Here is a 17,869-nt window from a genome sequence, read left to right on the forward strand (position 1 = left end):
TCCTTACGTGGCAGAATAAAGGGAGTGAGTTATTTTGAAAAAAGGAATACATCGGAAGCTCGAATGACACATATTTCATCTTTTCAAGCAGTGAATCGGGTGATAGAATTGACTGATCAGTGTTTTGTCACCAAGAATAAAAAGGTGCGGCAGTGTTTAGAGGGAAGATTTTCTGTTGCAAAAGACAAACACGGATCATCCCAGAGGACAGCAACGTCAGAAGACCGGAGGTATCCATCCGCAGGTTAACCCAAGTGATGGGAGGGTGAGTCCACTTCTATACGTTCATCATATGAGGCGTTCTTCTTTGGGCAACGGGAGAGGCAGGCCAGGTTTTTCAGATCCCGCCGACGCCGTCTGTTTCCTCTCCTCTGCACTGGGCCTGTATGTTCCCTCCGTCCTCCTTTTCTTCCTGATGACACACATCAGCAGCAGCAGAGCCAAGCTGAGCAGGGACAGCACGGTGGACACAAACACCGACACCGTAGGTGGGATTAACACCTGTGTCGCCATGGTGACCGACAGCTGGGGAGGGAGTCGCACACAGGTCAGGCAGAGCAAGTCAGTAAATGTATAACTCCAGATAAAACTATTGATTGATCAGATGCAGCATGTCAAAGTCTATGTAATCATTTGGACGTTTCCCGGAGAGAACTGTGTAATTTGGCACTAAATATGGGGAGAAAGAACAGAGAGAGTGTTCAGTCGGTGCCCTTCAAATTAAAAGCATAACCTATTGAGTCAATGCTTAGCAGGTCAGCTTAATATGCAAAAATGTGAAATTTGTAGACTAGGGTGACCAGGTGTCCCATTTTACGTGGGCATTTTTATCCCTTGTCCCACATATTGAAAACGATGTCCCACATTTTCACTGGCTCTAGTTTTCAAAAGTCAAACCACTGCAGGACAGACGCTTTTTTTAAATTTGGCTTTTATCCAATTGGCTGTGAAGAAAGCTGGGAAGGCCGTCATCACAGGGCTATGTTTGCTGTCAATCAAACTGCGCACACGTGGTTCAGACGCAAGTTGACCATCCACCGCAAAGTCACAAGCTATGCAGATTTAGGCGGAACATGATGGAAACTACCACAACGAAAAGGAAGAGCAGCTTCAACAAAGACTGTGAAACTAGTTGTTTCTAGAGTTTTTTGTGAAATTTGCCAGTTATTTTTCAATTTCACACGGGGGGAATACGACATGAAGAGACACAGTTCATGTGAGTCTCACAAGATGTTGCAAGATAAGGAGCAGAATAAAAATGTTTATTATTTAAGTTAGATAGACATTATATCAAAATTGTAGACTACCTCTCAGCCTTGGTAACGTGTCCCACAATGTCCCACACAAACCTACTCTCTGTCCCACATTTGGCTTGTTGGGATCTGGTCACCCTATTGTAGACAAGTATATCAATATGTATGGAGAATAATCATTCATGAATGAATATTTTCATGGATTTAAACTGAGTGTTTCCTAATATTTCTCCTATAATTAGTACAAAAAATACAATCCTTCTTTCCAGGAAACGTCCTAGGAAATAACAAACCCATAAAATAAAGAGTTACTAGTCTCCCTGATAGCAAACACGCACACAGAGATGAGATCACGCGACAGTGTTTCGTCTGAACTCACCTCCCAGAGGAATAGAAAGTATCGATCAGGTCTGCGAGGCCTGTGTTCTCACATCTGGGCCAACACAGCATCAGTTAGATAGAAACAACAGTGGGGCATCTGGAAAAAAGAAAAATCAGGGTTTGATCAAATCACCGTCACATCACTGTCCCAGATTTAGAGGAAAAAATGAAGATCATGTAGGTTAGTCAGCATGAACTAAGAGAGGTCTATGTCAAATCACATTTTATTTATACAACACGAATTGTGACAAAAAAGGCAGCTTCTGTAAACCTGCACGTGCATAAGAAAAGGCAGGAGAGACCATCATCTCAGGTATGCCCGCAGTGTCTCTGGGTCTGGTCTGGTGCAGACAGTTAGACAGAGAAAGACTTAAAAACCCCACTGCCGGATGACCCGGGTGACACAGAAGAAGAGCTTTGAATAGCAGGAGAAAGCTCTTATCAACTCTAACTCTGACTGGAGGAAAGCTAAAAGGAGGAGCAATTATGTCACTGCCACGACTTAATCAAGACAAGAGCTGCAGCATTTCGGATACTTTGTAGACTAGTTGCACTACAATTCTTGAGAAAAAAAAACTTGGCTACAATTTTCATAATCAATTTGAGTCACTTTTTGAACCAAAATACCAAAAATGTGCTTGTTCCAGAAACTCAAATCTGAAGATTTGTTGCTTGTCTTCCTTTTATATTATAGTACATTAAACATATTTATGTTGCAGAGATTTCAAGATGTGAATTTGTCATCTTGAGCTCTAGGAAGCGGTGACTGACATTTTATAGGCAAAACAAGAAAATAATCGGCAAATTAATAGCTAGATAATGGAAAAGAAATGTTGGTTGTAGACCAAAAATGCTGAACAGTTAAAATGTACAGAAAATTCAAATAAATTACACCAATTTCTACTGTGTCTGTGACAACCTTTGTGACTGGGTCTGAGTGTAAATGAGTGTATACATTAATATGTAAGCCTAATATATGGAGAGGCAACACCAAAATAAGGATGCACCGATACCGATTCTGGATCAGATATCGGCCGATACTGATTCAAACAGCTGGGTCGGTTATCAGTGACAATGGTGCTGATCTATTCAATTCAGTTATAGATATATATAGATATATAGATCTATATATTTATATATAGATCTATATATACAAATTATATACTGGAATTTTTTTAAGTTTTGACCAATTTGTTGCTGCATTAAAAACGTTTACACCTTCATTTTATTTCCTTATTTTATTTTGAAGATTTTAGATTTTTTTACCAAGTTGTTGGTGTACAATGTATTATTTTTAATAATAAATAACAATTTAGTCAATTTATAATCTATGTATTTATTTGTTACATTTTGTTGTACAAAATTAGAAAAGCAATATTGAGGTGAAGCCTGATGTTGCCTTACACATTAAAGAATGATCCCAGTCTGTTCCTCACAGTGAGGCATACAGCCTATTAATTAAACACTCATGAATATAATGATGCAGTAGAAGAAAAGGAAGAAGATACACTAAAGGTGATTTTTTTTTTCTCATGTAAAGAGAAAGTTTTGGCCTCATTCAGACTCTGAAAAGGCCAATTTCCTCACTAATCCCAGATAAACTAATCACACCGACACTGACACACCCACCAAAGGTTTACATTGCTACAGGCGGATGGAATGCAGCAGGTCCCGCTACACCTGTTTAACCGGTTGCTCTCTCAGCACAGGTGAGCTTGCTGTTGCTATTAACTAGCAGGTGACTTCAGGCTCGCTCTGACTCACGCAGACGCTCACAAACTGTTTCGGTTGTGGTTTGACCCCGTATAGGCTACCTGTTGGATAGTCTGTATTTGATTAAAGGAGTTACCTGCCGGTTATTGAGCGTCCAGGTGAGATGACCGACGACGTGCCGCCCTGTGGTGACTCTGGGTTCAAAGCGAGATGCTCTGGCGAACCGACAAAACTCTTGATCCGGTCAGGTCGGTGTGTTCGCGGCATAGCTGAAACTATTCTCTCCCACGCTCACCTGCTGGTCCATATGCTAATGAGCCTGGTCACGTGTCCCACCTGCACCAATCAGAGACAGATTCTTATCTCTCTCTCTCTTTCTCTCCCTCTCTCTCTTTCTCTCTCTCTCTCTCTCTCTCTCTTTATCTCTCTCTCACACACACACACTCACTCTCTATGTCTCTCACTCTCTCTGTCTCTCTCTCTCTCTCACACACACACTTTCTCTCTCTCTCTCTCTCTCTCTCTCTCTCCCTCTCACGCTCTCTCTCTTTCTCTCTCTCTCTAGTCTATCTCTCTCTCTCACGCCCTCTCTCTCTCTCTCTCTCTCTCTCTCTCTCTCTCTCATTCACTCACTCACTCACTCTCTCTCTCTCTCTCTCTCTCTCTCTCTCTCTCTCTCTCTCTCTCTCTCTCTCTCTTCTCTCTCTCTCTCTGTTTGTCTTCTTTTTTGTCATCAAATAATCCACATTTTTTATTTTGTATCTATTCTATTTAAATGGAAAGGTAGTGGTAGTACAGAGACTATCTAGATTGACTGTGTTTGCTGAATCATCAATCACTCTGATATGAAGGTTTAATAATTAGAGAGGAAAAGGCCTTGTGCAGGTTTAAATGGCAGCTGAGGACAATCTGCTTTCTGGTGTGGCCTACTTTCATTATTACTATTCAAACAAACTTTGCTCATGTCCAAATACGACTCCTGACACGCAGAACAAAGGCACAGTGTGGCTGCTCTATAGGCGGGATCGGCGTTTATCAGAAGTTAAAAAGAAAATAAGAATGAGTCATCCAGAGTAAAAGTTAAGCGGAGACATAATGTCCATTTTTATACACGAGTCACTGAGAGGAACTTTTTTTCCCCAGTAGATCCTTATCTGGAAGATGTGGAAAGAGAATTAGAATTTAAATCTCAAGTAGATTGTGGCTAAATGTGACCGACTGAACTGCACTTTATGTTTCTTTTTGATAGTCTATACAAAGTGTACACTATGCAATGAATGTGATTTAAAATGTTGGTATTATGTAACAGTTACCTGGAGTAAAAGTAACATTACGCCTAAAAATAGAAGCTTATGTTTTTTACCGCATGTTTGTCAATAGAGCTGCAGTGGGTAGAATTGGAGAAAAAATGATTTAAAAAAGTTATTTTCATAAAACTATAAAAAAAATCATGTGCCTCTGTGTCCACCGGTGCTCCTAATGGCATCTGCACGATTTCACAGACCTGAGGAAAACGATCAATCAGAGCCGAGCTGGGGCCTTGCCGTCTCTGAGCAGCTGTCAATCACTCTCAAACTCCGATCAAACAATCAAACTAGGCAGCGCTGATCAAATATGAATCAATATTCTGTTACTGTAACGCCTATTTCTCTCCTCAAATGTTTTCAGAAACATCTTGTACTGGTTAGCTGTGAAATGAGAAAGTTTGTGACCCAGCCGCCATGTTGAGATCAGGTGAGGAAATACCAAGCACCGCCCACCAGCCGGAGCAAACTTTCTCATTTTACAGCTAAACAGTACACTACAAGATAGGCATTACAGTAACAGAATATTGATTAATATTTGCTCAGCGCTGCATAGTTTGACCGTTGGATCTGAGTTTGTGAGTGATTGACAGCTGCCTGTTGAATGAACAGCCAATAGGAACGCTCTCTCTCTGAAATGACCTGCGATTGACCAAAGTCTCCCGTCACGAGCTAGATTTTCTAAAGCCTGTAAACAGAGCCATAAGGAGGTGCAGAAGTCTAGTTTTCTCTCAGAACACTTGAATTACAATATGCTGAAAGGTTGTTATGGAATTTTTGCCCAATGATGACAAAAACATTCTGCCTACTGTCACTTTAATAGAAAGAAGACAACTAAAGTGCACAAATATTTAAATATAATGTCAGCTTCACATTTTTTGCTCAGGAAGGATTCAATATAACGTAAAGCGATAATTCATCACTCCACAAATAATATTTCAGAATAATTGGGGCACCTTGGTGACCTGGGGGACCTTAACCACAACATCCTTGGTTTGCATCACGCCCAAGGAATAAAAAGCAATGTGAGAGATATTTCAGTATCAAACAATGGGATCTATCTTGTCATTCTGCTGACATTCAAAAGAGTTGAATACATTTGCAACATCCATTTAAATTGTTGAATCCACTGAATATAATTATGAAATTCAAGAAATAAATTAAAAAAAAATATATTTAACTCACAGACTACATTTATTTTAATCAGTCTGTCACTGAAGAAAATTCCCTGCTGTTGAAACTCCAAAAAAACCCTGCCAGATACTTTGCCCCTGCAGAAATTACTCAACACGTCTTTCACCCGACTAGTTGTCTGTGTGCATGTTCAATATGTTTGTTTATGTTTACACTGATTCAACATTCTCAGAATAAGAAGTGTAAGTGACTCAAACAAGAAGAAAACAAAAAGAAAACAATGGCGTCACATTAGAAAACATTAAAAGCTGTTTTGCTATAATTTTTTCAGTGACTTGTTCATTCGAAAGTATGCTTAGAAGTTAGTCAACCATGTAAACCCCTCATTGATTTTCTATTGTTTATCTTTTTCCTCAGAGCAGAGCTTATCAGAATTCAACAGTTTCTCAACTGCTGCTGGGAAATCATGTGTTTGTTTGTGTTAATACAATAATACATGTGTACAGAAAGGGAAAGTGGGGTGCAGGAGGAGGGGTGAGAGTGGATAAAAAGAGGGTGCTGCACAGCGACAGGCTACATTGACAGCGGATCAGGATCAGTTGAGGATGACTCTGCTGTGGCTGCTGGCCTCTGTGGCCTTTGTCTCCCTGACTTCTCTAGCTGATGGAGCTGCATTGTAAGTAGACCAGCCTATACCTTTACCCCCCGTGCTTGAATTAATTGACAAAAGAAAACAGAGCTAAAATATACAGTTTGTTTGTTGATCTTCATAATATTCACATTGTTATTGGTTAAACTGTAATAGGAAAAACAACAATACCTGAGGTCCTCTGCATTTATATTACATTTAAAAAGTGTATTGATACAAATATTGTGTGTCTTACATAATGAGGGGCTGTAGTCCAGTTTGCACTTTGTGTCACAAGGTAATGTGGTGTTTCAAATGATGCCAGTAAATTGGCCTATATTTTGTTCAGAGTTTGCACAACGATGCATTACGCCAGACAGAGCAAGAGTCTAGAGCCATGATGAAATGTTTTGTTGATCCAGTGCTGGATCTTCATCAAGGTAATCAATAGATTACTTATTGTGTGTCCATGCCGGAGCTCATGGTCCTGAGAGCACATGGGGGGGGGCAAGATAAACCTGAGGGGTCAGAAGACCAAAAATAACATTTCTGATGCACAAAATTAGGTTTATTTTTCAGACTTCTGCTTTTGAAATACTAAGAAGGTCCCCCTCTTCGAGCACACAATAATCTCACCAAAAAAAAGTCACATTCATGCCCTCTTTAAGGCCAATACCTGACGAGAGGTAACAAGCACATTCATTTTAAAGAGTCATACACAAAAAAAAGTTTGGGAATCACTTCTCTAAGAGATCCACTCTTAAAACCTTTGGACAAATAAACACATAAACCTGTAAATCACGTGTTTAAACAGTGATAACCCTCCATTATTATCTCCACCAGACGTAAGCCTGCTGGGAGATCATGTGTTTGGTCGTGTGTGTGCGTGGACCTGTCTGTCTGTCCACGGCTAATCTTCTATAATACTGGACCCATCAGCCTATTATTTTTTTGTGCTCATTTATGACCTTGTGCTCAAGGACCTCTCACCGCCATCTTGACCGTAAGGGAACCGGGAGGGACAATAGTGAGATCCAACTTCTTTGTTTGGGAGGGGAGAGGGAGACACACCTGGCGGAGATCTACACTCTACTGAGTGCACTTTTTCCGACATGTGTGTCTCATAGTGCCTTAAATGCATAGAAAAAACATGTTTGTCAGTACCTAAACAGCATGTGGTTCTTTCTGCACAGTGACTACACATTAATCTTCCTCTCTTATCGCTGCTCTGCAGGCAGGTGATGTCTGCCCCCAACTTGTTGCGGGTAGGAACAGCAGAAAACATCTTTGTGGAGTGTCAAGACTGCTCCGGTGCAAACATCCCGGTCGAAATCAGCGTGAGGAACCATCCAACCAAAAACAAAAGGCTGGCATTCACACCTGTGACACTTACCAGTGCAAACAACTTCCAGGCTCTCGGACAAATAACGGTAAATTAAATACTGTCACTGTCCAGAAATGCAATCCAGAAAAGCACATGATGTAAGTTACCCCACCCTGCTCCTCATACGCTGCTCGTGTCTCTTCATACTGGTTTCAGATCCCTGCTGGAGACTTCAGTAAGGATCCCAACATGAAGCAGTATGTGTACCTGCAAGCTCAGTTCCCTGATCGACTGCTGGAGAAAGTGGTCTTAGTGTCCTTCCAGTCCGGGTACATCTTCATCCAGACTGACAAGACCCTCTACACCCCCAACAGCAAAGGTAAGTTTATTTCTACACAGTGGTGGCCGGTCAATAGAGGGCCCCCCCTGAGCCAGACAGCCACACACAAAAAAACATTACTACTACTACTACTACTAATAATAATAATAATAGATTATACAAATTGTCAATATTTGTGTGTTTAAAATATAGAATGCACCCAGTAATATGTGTAAAATATGACAGAAAGTCATCCGTGCAAAATATATGGTTTTCCTTCACTTCCCCTGACTCCCCTCTGCCTGTCTGACTCCCCTCCGCCTGTCTGTCTCCACTCTGCCTGACTGTCTCCCCTCTGCCTGTCTGACTCCCATCTGCCTGTCTGTCTCCACTCTGCCTGACTGTCTCCCCTCTGCCTGTCTGACTCCCATCTGCCTGTCTGACTCCCCTCCGCCTCTCTGACTCCCCTCCGCCTGTCTGACTCCCCTCTGCCTGTCTGACTCTCCTCTCCTCTGCCTGTCTGTCTCTCCTCTGCCTGTCTTACTCTCCTTTGCCTGTCTGACTCTCCTCTGCCTGTCTGTATGTCTGAAGTTCAGCTCTAGTGCTACAGAGAAATCGCCCCCAGCAGGCGAGTCTATGTAGCAGCTTAGCAAATAGTTGATTCAAGCCATCAACGATTGACATTAAATTTAGCCAATCAGCGTCCTCAAATCTGATACAAGAAGGTCGATTATTTATTTATTTATTTATTTTTTATCTTTTATTTTTTTATTTCAAAATTACAGTATACATAGTAACAGCAGAAAACATTAAAATTATTTACATACAAAAGATTATTTATCTTTTTTATTTTTGAGATTATTGTATCGCCCCAAGCGAGCTACTGCTGACGTCAGGCTGTAGAACATCTAGCCCGTCACGGGAGACTTTGACCAATTCTTATGTAATTTCAGAGAGAGAGCGTTCCCATTGGCTGTGCTCCGGTCATGTGACCGGAACTTGGCGTTTCTTCAACAGATTTCACAATGGCGGCGGGGTCAAAGACTTTCTCATTTTACAGCTAAAGAGTAAACTACAAGATGATTCTGAAAACATTTGAGGAGAGAAATAGGCATTAATGTAACATAATGTTGATTAATATTTGATCAGCGCGGCCCAGTTTGACCGTTTGGTCGCAGTTCAGAGTGATTGACAGCCGGCTCTCATAGATGGTTGCTAGGCAGCAGACTTCAGATCAGCTCTGACTGCAGAGGCCGTTAGGAGCCGTTAGGAGCCGTTAGGAGCCGTTAGGAGCCGTTAGGAGCACCAGAGGACACGGAGGGACAGGATGTTTTTCAGGTTACCTGTTTCATGTACTACTGCCAGGATATAGCGACCGTTTTATAAAAATAACCTTTTTAATCATATTCTCTCCAATCTCACCTACTTTAGCTATAAAGTACCAAACATAAAAGTACACATTATGCAGAATAATGTATATTATTGATTATACTTATTGATGCATTAATATGTTCATCACTTTAATGTTGCAGCTGGTAAAGGTGGAGCTCATTTTAATGACTTTATATACTGCTGGGTAGTTTAATCTATAATAATACATCATTTATTAGTTGATTATATTTTGTATTAATAATCTGAATCATTGAAGTTATTAAATCAATGTAGTGGAGTAAAAAGTCTAATATGTCCCTCTGATATGTAGTGGAGTAGAAGTAGAAAGTAGCAGAACATGGAAATACTCAAGTAAAGTACAGGTACCTCAAAATTGTACTTAAGTACAGTACTTGAGTAAATGTACTTAGTGACTTTCCACCACTGAGTACATGTTATACTGTTGTGTTTTTCTAAGCATTCTTTACTGCTCCTGTTGGAATAAAATAATTGTTGATTATTTAACTGAAAAGTAGTAATGTGTTTTTGATACCTTCACTTTTTTGCATTAAATCACACCGGGATGTTTGCTGAAATTGATTGGATGTGGCACAACCCTACCTAGAAACATTTCCACCAGCCGCCACTGTTTCTACATCAGTGCTGAAAATCACGCCTAGTTCTGTGACAATGTCTTTACATGTCTTTTTTTACCAAATTGAATGATTGTACTGTAAATTACAGTAAATGAACCCTTCCCTACACACAAGTGGAAATGGCCTAAAGTCAAAAAAGTTGTTTAACAGTCACATGACTCAAAATAGATACACCTTCCTTCAACCTTCAGCAGCAAAATTAACCTCTTCCCCTCTCTGTGTCAGTTCATTACAGGATGTTTGCACTGACGCCCCGCATGGAGCCAGTAGAGAGGGATGACGAAACCCAACCTGAAGCTTCTATTGCCATCGAGATTGTGGTATTGTATTTTATTTTTGATAAGCACAGAATTTAAGGTAATATTATACAATCAGCTGTGACTGGGAGCAGGAAGCCTCTTGATGAGGTGATATCACAAATGCTTAACAGTAGATAAGTTTGCTGCAAATGACCAAAATTACCAAAACACATCCACTGAACCTTGTGTCTGTTTTGTGTCTAGTAACACCTGTCCTACCACTTACTGTTAAAATAAATGCATGCCTCCCTCTAGTGGTTGAGTTGCACATTGTAGACAGTCTCTTCCTTCTTAGATTGTAGATAAAGGACATACATAAAATGTAGCATGGACTTAATAAAATAATTTGTAAACTGGCACTGCTCTCTGTTAATGATTGTTCAATATTGTTTATTTTTAGACCCCTGAAGGCATCATTTTACCACTTGATCCAGTCTCTTTGAAATCAGGGATGCACTCTGGAGATTTCCAACTCGCTGAAATTGTCAGGTTAGTATTTTATCTTATTTAAATAAAATTATCCACATTGTATCTCTTTACATTTTGTTGTTTAGTGAAATTACATTTTAACATGAGTAACGTGAATTCAATTCAAAATAGTAATATCTTGAATCTTTTAAGATTATGCACAGGCTATTTTACCATGTTTATGTCGTGTTTTCTACAATTAATTTCCATGTTTGTAATTTAGTGTTTGGAAAACAACTTAAAACAAATAATAGCCTACAGTGTATGAAGTGTGGAGAGCCTTACAAAAAAGAAGTTTGTTCAAGTGTGCTATTACTATGCTTCGTTTAAACTTAAAAAAGAGAGCATGCTTTCAGTTTACTTTTAATGTACTTATCAGAGATATACCTCACAAAATTATACTTAAGAATCCTTAGCTTATACAGACAGCAGTATAGAAATATACTTGGCAAGTATACAGAAGAGTCCAAGTATACTTGGAAATACTGAAAAGTATACAGAAAGTACATTTGTCTAAGTACTATAAGTTCATTTAAAGAAAACTTAGAAGTAAACTTGCAGTAAAAACTATTAAACTAGTAGTTTGCCCCTGTTTCCAGTCTTTATGCTAAGCTAAGCTAACTGGCAGCTGGCTCTACCTTCATGTTTAGCATACAGACATGAGAGTGGCAATAATCTTCTCATCTAAATTATAAATGGACAGACAAAACAGAAATGCATTTAATCCCTATGAACTATGAACTAAAACCAATCAGCCTAAAAGACATAAAACAAAGGTACTACATCCGTTCTATCTAATGCAAAGCCAACCTGAAACCTTTAAACCGTTTCTTCTAAACTTCAGAGTTTCTGTAGTTCTCTATAAATGTTAAGTTCTTTGCAGCAGCTCATTTCTGTAGGCCTATATCTCAATTTGTGTGACATAATAACTTCACGCAGTCCGAAGTCTAATTCCTGTTACCTTCAGTTTCTAAATTAATATATACAGTATATCTTTTTTTGTTTGATTATTGAAATATGTGTTTGTGTGTGTGTTTAGTCCCGGACTGTGGAAGGTGGTGACGAAGTTCCACAGCAACCCACAGCAGAGCTTTTCTGCAGAGTTCGAGGTCAAAGAATATGGTGAGTCCTTCATTATCTTTACTTTTATTTAAATGTTATATAAACCTACAACATTCACTTATTTTTTACTGGATTGGACACAGAATAAAATGTTTTCAATTTTCCAGTGCTGCCCAGTTTTGAGGTTAAACTGACGCCTGTGAGCCCCTTCTTCTACGTGGACAGTGACGCCCTCACCGTCAACATCAAAGCTACGTAAGTGAAGGTTCTGTTGTTTAAAGACCAGGTTTTATAGGTAGATTGATTGGAGGAGAAAATAAAGAGAGTTGTTCAGAAGTTGTGTTGAGGCTCTTGCTATTTTAGTTTGTTAGCCATTTGTGTTTTGTTTGTTTTTAATTGTTCTGTTTTGCTGCATTGTGGCTTAAACATGTCTCCCTCTTGTGGATTTAGGTATCTGTTTGGTGAAGAGGTGGATGGGACGGCCTACGTGGTGTTTGGGGTTATGCAAGACGGTCAAAAGAGGAGCTTTCCAGGTTCTCTTCAGAGAGTACAGGTGAACACATTCTTACACTTTTGATGTATTTTTATATGTTTTGTAAAACTTATCTTTCAGAGGCTGTGGCAGGTTCAGTTTTAGAGCTAGAAGGTACAGATATATGAAACTAGAAAACCTAAGGAATCCATTGGTACCAACCATGGCATGGTAGCATGTTGGGGTAGGAGGCTCAGTAATGCTCCAAAGTTTGGCAAAAAATTGGCATAGTGTTTTTCAAAGGGGTCCCTTGACCTCTGACCTCAAGATATGTGAATGTAAATGGGTTCTCTGGGTACCCATGACTCTCCCCTTTACAGACATGCCCACTTTATGATAATCACATGCAGTTTGGGGCAAGAACCAAACACTTATTTTTGCCTATTCTAAAATGATGTGATTGACTATTTCTCTATACTGGGGTCCCTAAACAGTCCTGGAATTACATAAATTGGGTATCACTGTAAAGCTGAGACTCTTGTGTATCCAATGAGCCCAACTGTATTCATGTGTGATGATGTTAGTCCCCATAGTAGCTATCTCATTGTAGTGAGACCATTTTTTTAAACTTGATGTCACTGTATAAAGTGACCTGTGGTGACCTCTAGGATAATCACAGCCTCATGAAACTTTACAACCACAAAAGTGCAATTCTTGCAGAAATCTCAAAATGTCAAAAGTTATTGTTACCAAATTACAGCATGGCTTTTTCTATGGTGTTCCTCAAGGTCTTGGTGTCTTAATGTGGTATTTTGGAGGGATTATTTATGATTTTCATCAATTCTCGAGTGGTAAAATTTTTGTTAAATTTAGCACCAAATCTGTGTAACAAATGGTATGGACAAACTTAATGGGAATGGCCAGCATAATGTTCTAAGCCCTTATAAACTTCCACAATTTTATTTTAATTAATTAATTCATGTTGATATCTGGTTTATGACTAGAACAACTTGACACACAGTGCTGAACTGCATCTCAGATTAATCTTCAGGTTCCCAGCTTTCAGATGATGTACACCATTTCTATGTGACATCTACTGTTGACCTGCTATCTCCCCCTAAAGACCCCCTGTAGCCCCCTAAAAAAGACAAAAACGGGTCTATTGTGGTTCTCAGAGGACAGTAGTAAAGTACCTGAACCACTAACTGTGTCACTGTACCACTATACTGTATTTCAAGATGCATTATTATATTATGTCACATTAGGTCCAGAGAGGTAGTGGAGAGGTCACACTGAAGAAAGAGCACATCACACGGACCTTCCCAAACATCAACGACCTGGTGGGGAGTTCCATATTTGTAGCTGTCAGTGTGCTGACGGAGAGCGGTAAGAAAGAAAGACTGTGTGTTTGGGCCTGTTCAGTATATTTTGAAAAAGAAAATAATGATATCAGGATACGTTTTTCTGGATTGTGAACAGATTAAAAAACAAATTCTAGTAATAAGTTTGTGTGTGAATGTGTTTGTGTTTCTGCATCAACTCACAGGTAGTGAAATGGTGGAGGCAGAGTTGAGAAGTATCCAGATTGTCACATCACCTTACACCATCCACTTCAAGAAAACCCCCAAATATTTCAAACCAGGAATGTCCTTCGATGTTGCGGTAAGTACACTTGTTTACATTTACATAAACTGACAGCATATGTATGGCTTATGGCCTGGTACTTCCTGGCAACAAACAAAAAATGTTCTCAGACATAGAGGGGGATTATAAGAGAACATTTATTTAAAAACAAACATTATGTTCGTACTACAATTTGTGGGGTGAATATATGAAATGTTATAGATGAAGAAATTAAGTAAAGTAAAATTATAAATCCATACAAGAAAAGATGTATAAAATGTTTTTGAGAGGTACAGGGATGAGGAAGGGGCCTTGTCTCTCTCGGGACTGTGAAGCTCATTGTTGATGTTGTTGTTATTGTTTTTTTATATTAAGATGATTATTTGTGTGTATATGTGATAAACATTAAGTTCATTGTTTAAGTTATAGAAAGGAGTAGGACCATATATAAGTGTTTACTTCTGCCTTTTCGGACATACAATATTTATTTATTTAATTTATTTAGAATTTACTGTATATGTTTACTGTTATTTTATTGGTTATTCTTATTATTTGTTACATGTTCAAAATAAATCAATCTAATCAAATGGCTATATTTCTAAATCCTTCACTGAAAACATTTCATAACTGAAATATAGTTACTCTTTGAAAACACAAATGGCAGTATGTCCTAAATATAAAAGTCACATGATGTTTATTACGATATAAAGGCAGGCATGTGAGATTCCAGAGAAAAAGAAATTCATCCATCAACAGTTTGGGTCGCCATAAACTACCTGAGTCTTAAACTTTGTGCACAGCACTAAAACCAAATCTAATAACATGAGTTTGACCTTAATAAGGTGTGTTTTAATAAGACAGTTGGATGTTTTCTGATTGTTCAGCTGTTTGTGTCTCTGATGGCAGGTTGAAGTTGTGAATCCTGACGGCACTCCGGCACAAGGTGTTACAGTGGTGGTCGATCCAGGACAGGTGCAGGGCTTCACCGCAGCCAATGGCATGGCGAGGCTTACCATCAATACAGTGGCAGTGGACCCAACACTGACAATCACCGTAAGTCTCTGAAATCTTTTACCCTTTTTGCATTATAGCCCAAATGGCCACTTAAACCTCCATTAATCATCCATCCATTATCTGTAACCGATTATCCTATTCGGGGTCCCGGGGGGGGGGGGGGGGGGGGTGGAGCCGATCCCAGCTGACATTGGGCGAAGGCGGGGTACACCCTGGACAGGTCGCCAGACTATCACAGGGCTGACACATAGAGACAGATAACCATTCACGCTCACATTCACACCTACGGCCAATTTAGAGTCAACAATTAAACTAACCTGCTTGTGTTTGGACTGTGGGAGGATAACCGGAGAACCCGGAGAAACCCCACGCTTAACTCCACACAGAAGCCGGATTCAAACCTGCTTGCTGTGAGGCGACAGTGCTAACCACTGCACCACCCTTCAGCCCCTACATTAATCAACATTTTTGATATTCACTTCAAGAGGTGAAATCAGCAGAGCTATCACCCAGCTCCTTGTTTTGGTTCTGCTGCTCACACATTTACTGTACAGTATGTGAATGGTGAACTTCATCCTGTCAGTGTTGTGTCTTTTGGTCATTCTATTTAGCAATTTTATATTGCTAGGCAGAACTATGGAAGGCAAAGCCTCAATAAGTTAAGATAGGATAAACATGGGACTTTTCAAGTATTATTTATTAAACTGTGTGTGTATGCTTACCTGTGTGTGTCTTTAATTGCAGGCAAAGACCAATGATCCTCGTTTATCACCTGATAGGCAAGCATCAGCCACCATGTCTGCTCTCCCATATACCACTAAAAGCAACAACTACATCCACATAGGTAAGTTACATCTTGAAATGACATCAGATGATTAAAAACAAAGGTGGTGGCAGTGGCAAAGTATGCACCATGCGCTAAATCTTTTCTGTGTTCAGCACTCATCACAACATGTCACATTTGCAGGTGTGGATGCAGCTGAGCTGGACCTAGGAGACAACCTGAAAATCAACCTCAACCTCAACAGGCAGGAAAATCACGACACTGACATCACATACCTGGTGAGAGGTGTTTTACACCTGTGCCTGTGTGCACATGTGTAACTCTTTTTGTTGCGTCCCACGACTCATGTGTGATAAGTGCTGATGTATAAATCTGTGTCCCTAGATCCTGAGCAGAGGTCAGCTGGTGAAAAGTGGCCGTTACAGGACAAGAGGTCAAGTACTGATTTCCCTGATAGTTCCCATTACCAAAGAAATGCTGCCATCGTTCCGCATCATAGCCTACTACCATACAAATGGCAATGAATTGGTATCAGACTCTGTTTGGGTGGATGTCAAGGACTCCTGCATGGGCTCGGTGAGTCACACAACACTGATGTAACGAAAAGGCAAACAAGACACCCATGCACAACCTGATAAAGTTATTTGTATACTTCTCTGATATGTTTTTATGTATGAAACAAATTCAAAACTGCACGTCTCATTCACTGATTCACATTTAGCTGAGTCTGGAATCATCGAGACCCGCTCCATCCTATGAGCCTCGCAGGATGTTTGGTCTGAAGGTCACAGGAGATCCAGAGGCCACAGTGGGATTGGTGGCAGTTGACAAAGGCGTCTACGTCCTAAACAACAAGCACCGCCTCACCCAGAAAAAGGTCATTTCTTTATTTCATAATTATCTTTGAGAATATTTGAAAGGGCTTAAATTCAAAAAGCTATGTATAAAAAGAATTCACACGTTAACCGTCAATTTTGTTAGCTTTTGGATTCAAATAATATCCGGTGTAAGTTTGTCCTGCAGCAAATACATTGCATGAGTAAATGTGTCTCATTCCTACCTGCTCAGGTGTGGGACCTTGTCGAGAAGCACGACACAGGCTGCACACCAGGTGGAGGGAAGGACGGTATGGGTGTGTTCTACGATGCCGGGCTGTTGTTTGAGTCCAACACGGCTTCTGGTACTCCCTACAGACAAGGTGACGCTACTTTACCCTCCCCTTCTCTGAACATGCCTCTCTTTATGCTCAATGAAATATCTCTAATTAGGAGAAGTGGGCACATGGACCTTTATTCATCACCTACAGTCAAATGCTTTTATATAAGTAAGGATCTAGTGGACAGTAGAAGAACTGCATCTTAAAGGGTCTTTTCAACCAGATTACATTATTCTTGCTCCCCTTTGTTGGTATCTGGACAGGCAGATAGTTTCAGAGACACTGTTTCTGAAATCACTCATCGCTGTGTAGTTTTTTTAATTCTTCAGTGCTGCGAGCACCACAAACAGAGAGCCAGAATCTCAAACAGATGTCTTACACTTTGGGCACATAAAACCAACACTATACCACTTGGGGTAAGTGAGATAATTTGGTTGAACCGACGCTTTGAGGCACTTCTATATTAACATTAACACTGGTCACTGCCACATGAGCTGATCATGATCCCTCCTGTTTGTTAGGGCTTTTAAAAGATTTGTTTTTATTCTAATAAAGCATTTATACAATCTTTTAACATTTCAACAAATGAGGTGTGCAATTGTAGATCATATTTTCTCACACCCACACCCTGTCAATGTGTCCAACCAGATAAACCATCTCAGTCTGATTTTAAGAGTATCGCATCAACTAAACCACGCAAAACTCAAGTCTGGATCCAACATGTTAAAGATCTTGTCTGTGTTGCATTTCCAGAATTGAAATGTCCGGCCCCCAGCAGGAGGAAACGAGCCCCTACTGTAATGGATGTCACAACCAGCTTACGTAAGAACCACAGCTCTAAACTACCCAATAACCACATATTCAGTCACTCAGTTCAGGACTTTGGACTTTGACAATACTCATCTTTG

At 40.0% G+C, this 17,869-nt stretch overlaps 1 protein-coding gene and 1 long non-coding RNA gene across 2 annotated transcripts in view; one reads left to right on the top strand and one right to left on the bottom strand.

The window, feature by feature from the left end:
• Positions 1-307: 307 nt before the first annotated feature.
• LOC141765172 (uncharacterized) lies at positions 308-3,707 on the bottom strand. Its single transcript, XR_012593397.1, has 3 exons — positions 3,484-3,707; positions 1,633-1,731; positions 308-445 (listed from the first exon to the last, which is right to left on the bottom strand). It is a non-coding gene; the product is annotated as an uncharacterized LOC141765172 (long non-coding RNA).
• A 2,595-nt stretch (positions 3,708-6,302) lies between these two features.
• Positions 6,303-17,869, top strand: part of LOC141765416 (uncharacterized) — a 55,396-nt gene continuing 43,829 nt past the window's right edge. Inside the window, exons 1-17 of the mRNA XM_074631467.1 lie at positions 6,303-6,461; positions 7,648-7,843; positions 7,954-8,116; positions 10,309-10,403; positions 10,783-10,871; positions 11,890-11,972; positions 12,080-12,167; positions 12,363-12,465; positions 13,650-13,770; positions 13,931-14,046; positions 14,914-15,060; positions 15,766-15,865; positions 15,989-16,083; positions 16,190-16,381; positions 16,527-16,682; positions 16,874-17,003; positions 17,715-17,783. Coding sequence (XP_074487568.1) covers positions 6,391-6,461; positions 7,648-7,843; positions 7,954-8,116; positions 10,309-10,403; positions 10,783-10,871; positions 11,890-11,972; positions 12,080-12,167; positions 12,363-12,465; positions 13,650-13,770; positions 13,931-14,046; positions 14,914-15,060; positions 15,766-15,865; positions 15,989-16,083; positions 16,190-16,381; positions 16,527-16,682; positions 16,874-17,003; positions 17,715-17,783 — 2,014 coding nt within the window. The 5' untranslated portion in view covers positions 6,303-6,390. The remainder of the gene's footprint in view (positions 6,462-7,647; positions 7,844-7,953; positions 8,117-10,308; positions 10,404-10,782; positions 10,872-11,889; positions 11,973-12,079; positions 12,168-12,362; positions 12,466-13,649; positions 13,771-13,930; positions 14,047-14,913; positions 15,061-15,765; positions 15,866-15,988; positions 16,084-16,189; positions 16,382-16,526; positions 16,683-16,873; positions 17,004-17,714; positions 17,784-17,869) is intronic.

This window comes from Sebastes fasciatus, chromosome 3 (genome assembly GCF_043250625.1).
Source record: "Sebastes fasciatus isolate fSebFas1 chromosome 3, fSebFas1.pri, whole genome shotgun sequence".
NCBI classification, from domain to species: Eukaryota; Metazoa; Chordata; class Actinopteri; order Perciformes; family Sebastidae; genus Sebastes; species Sebastes fasciatus.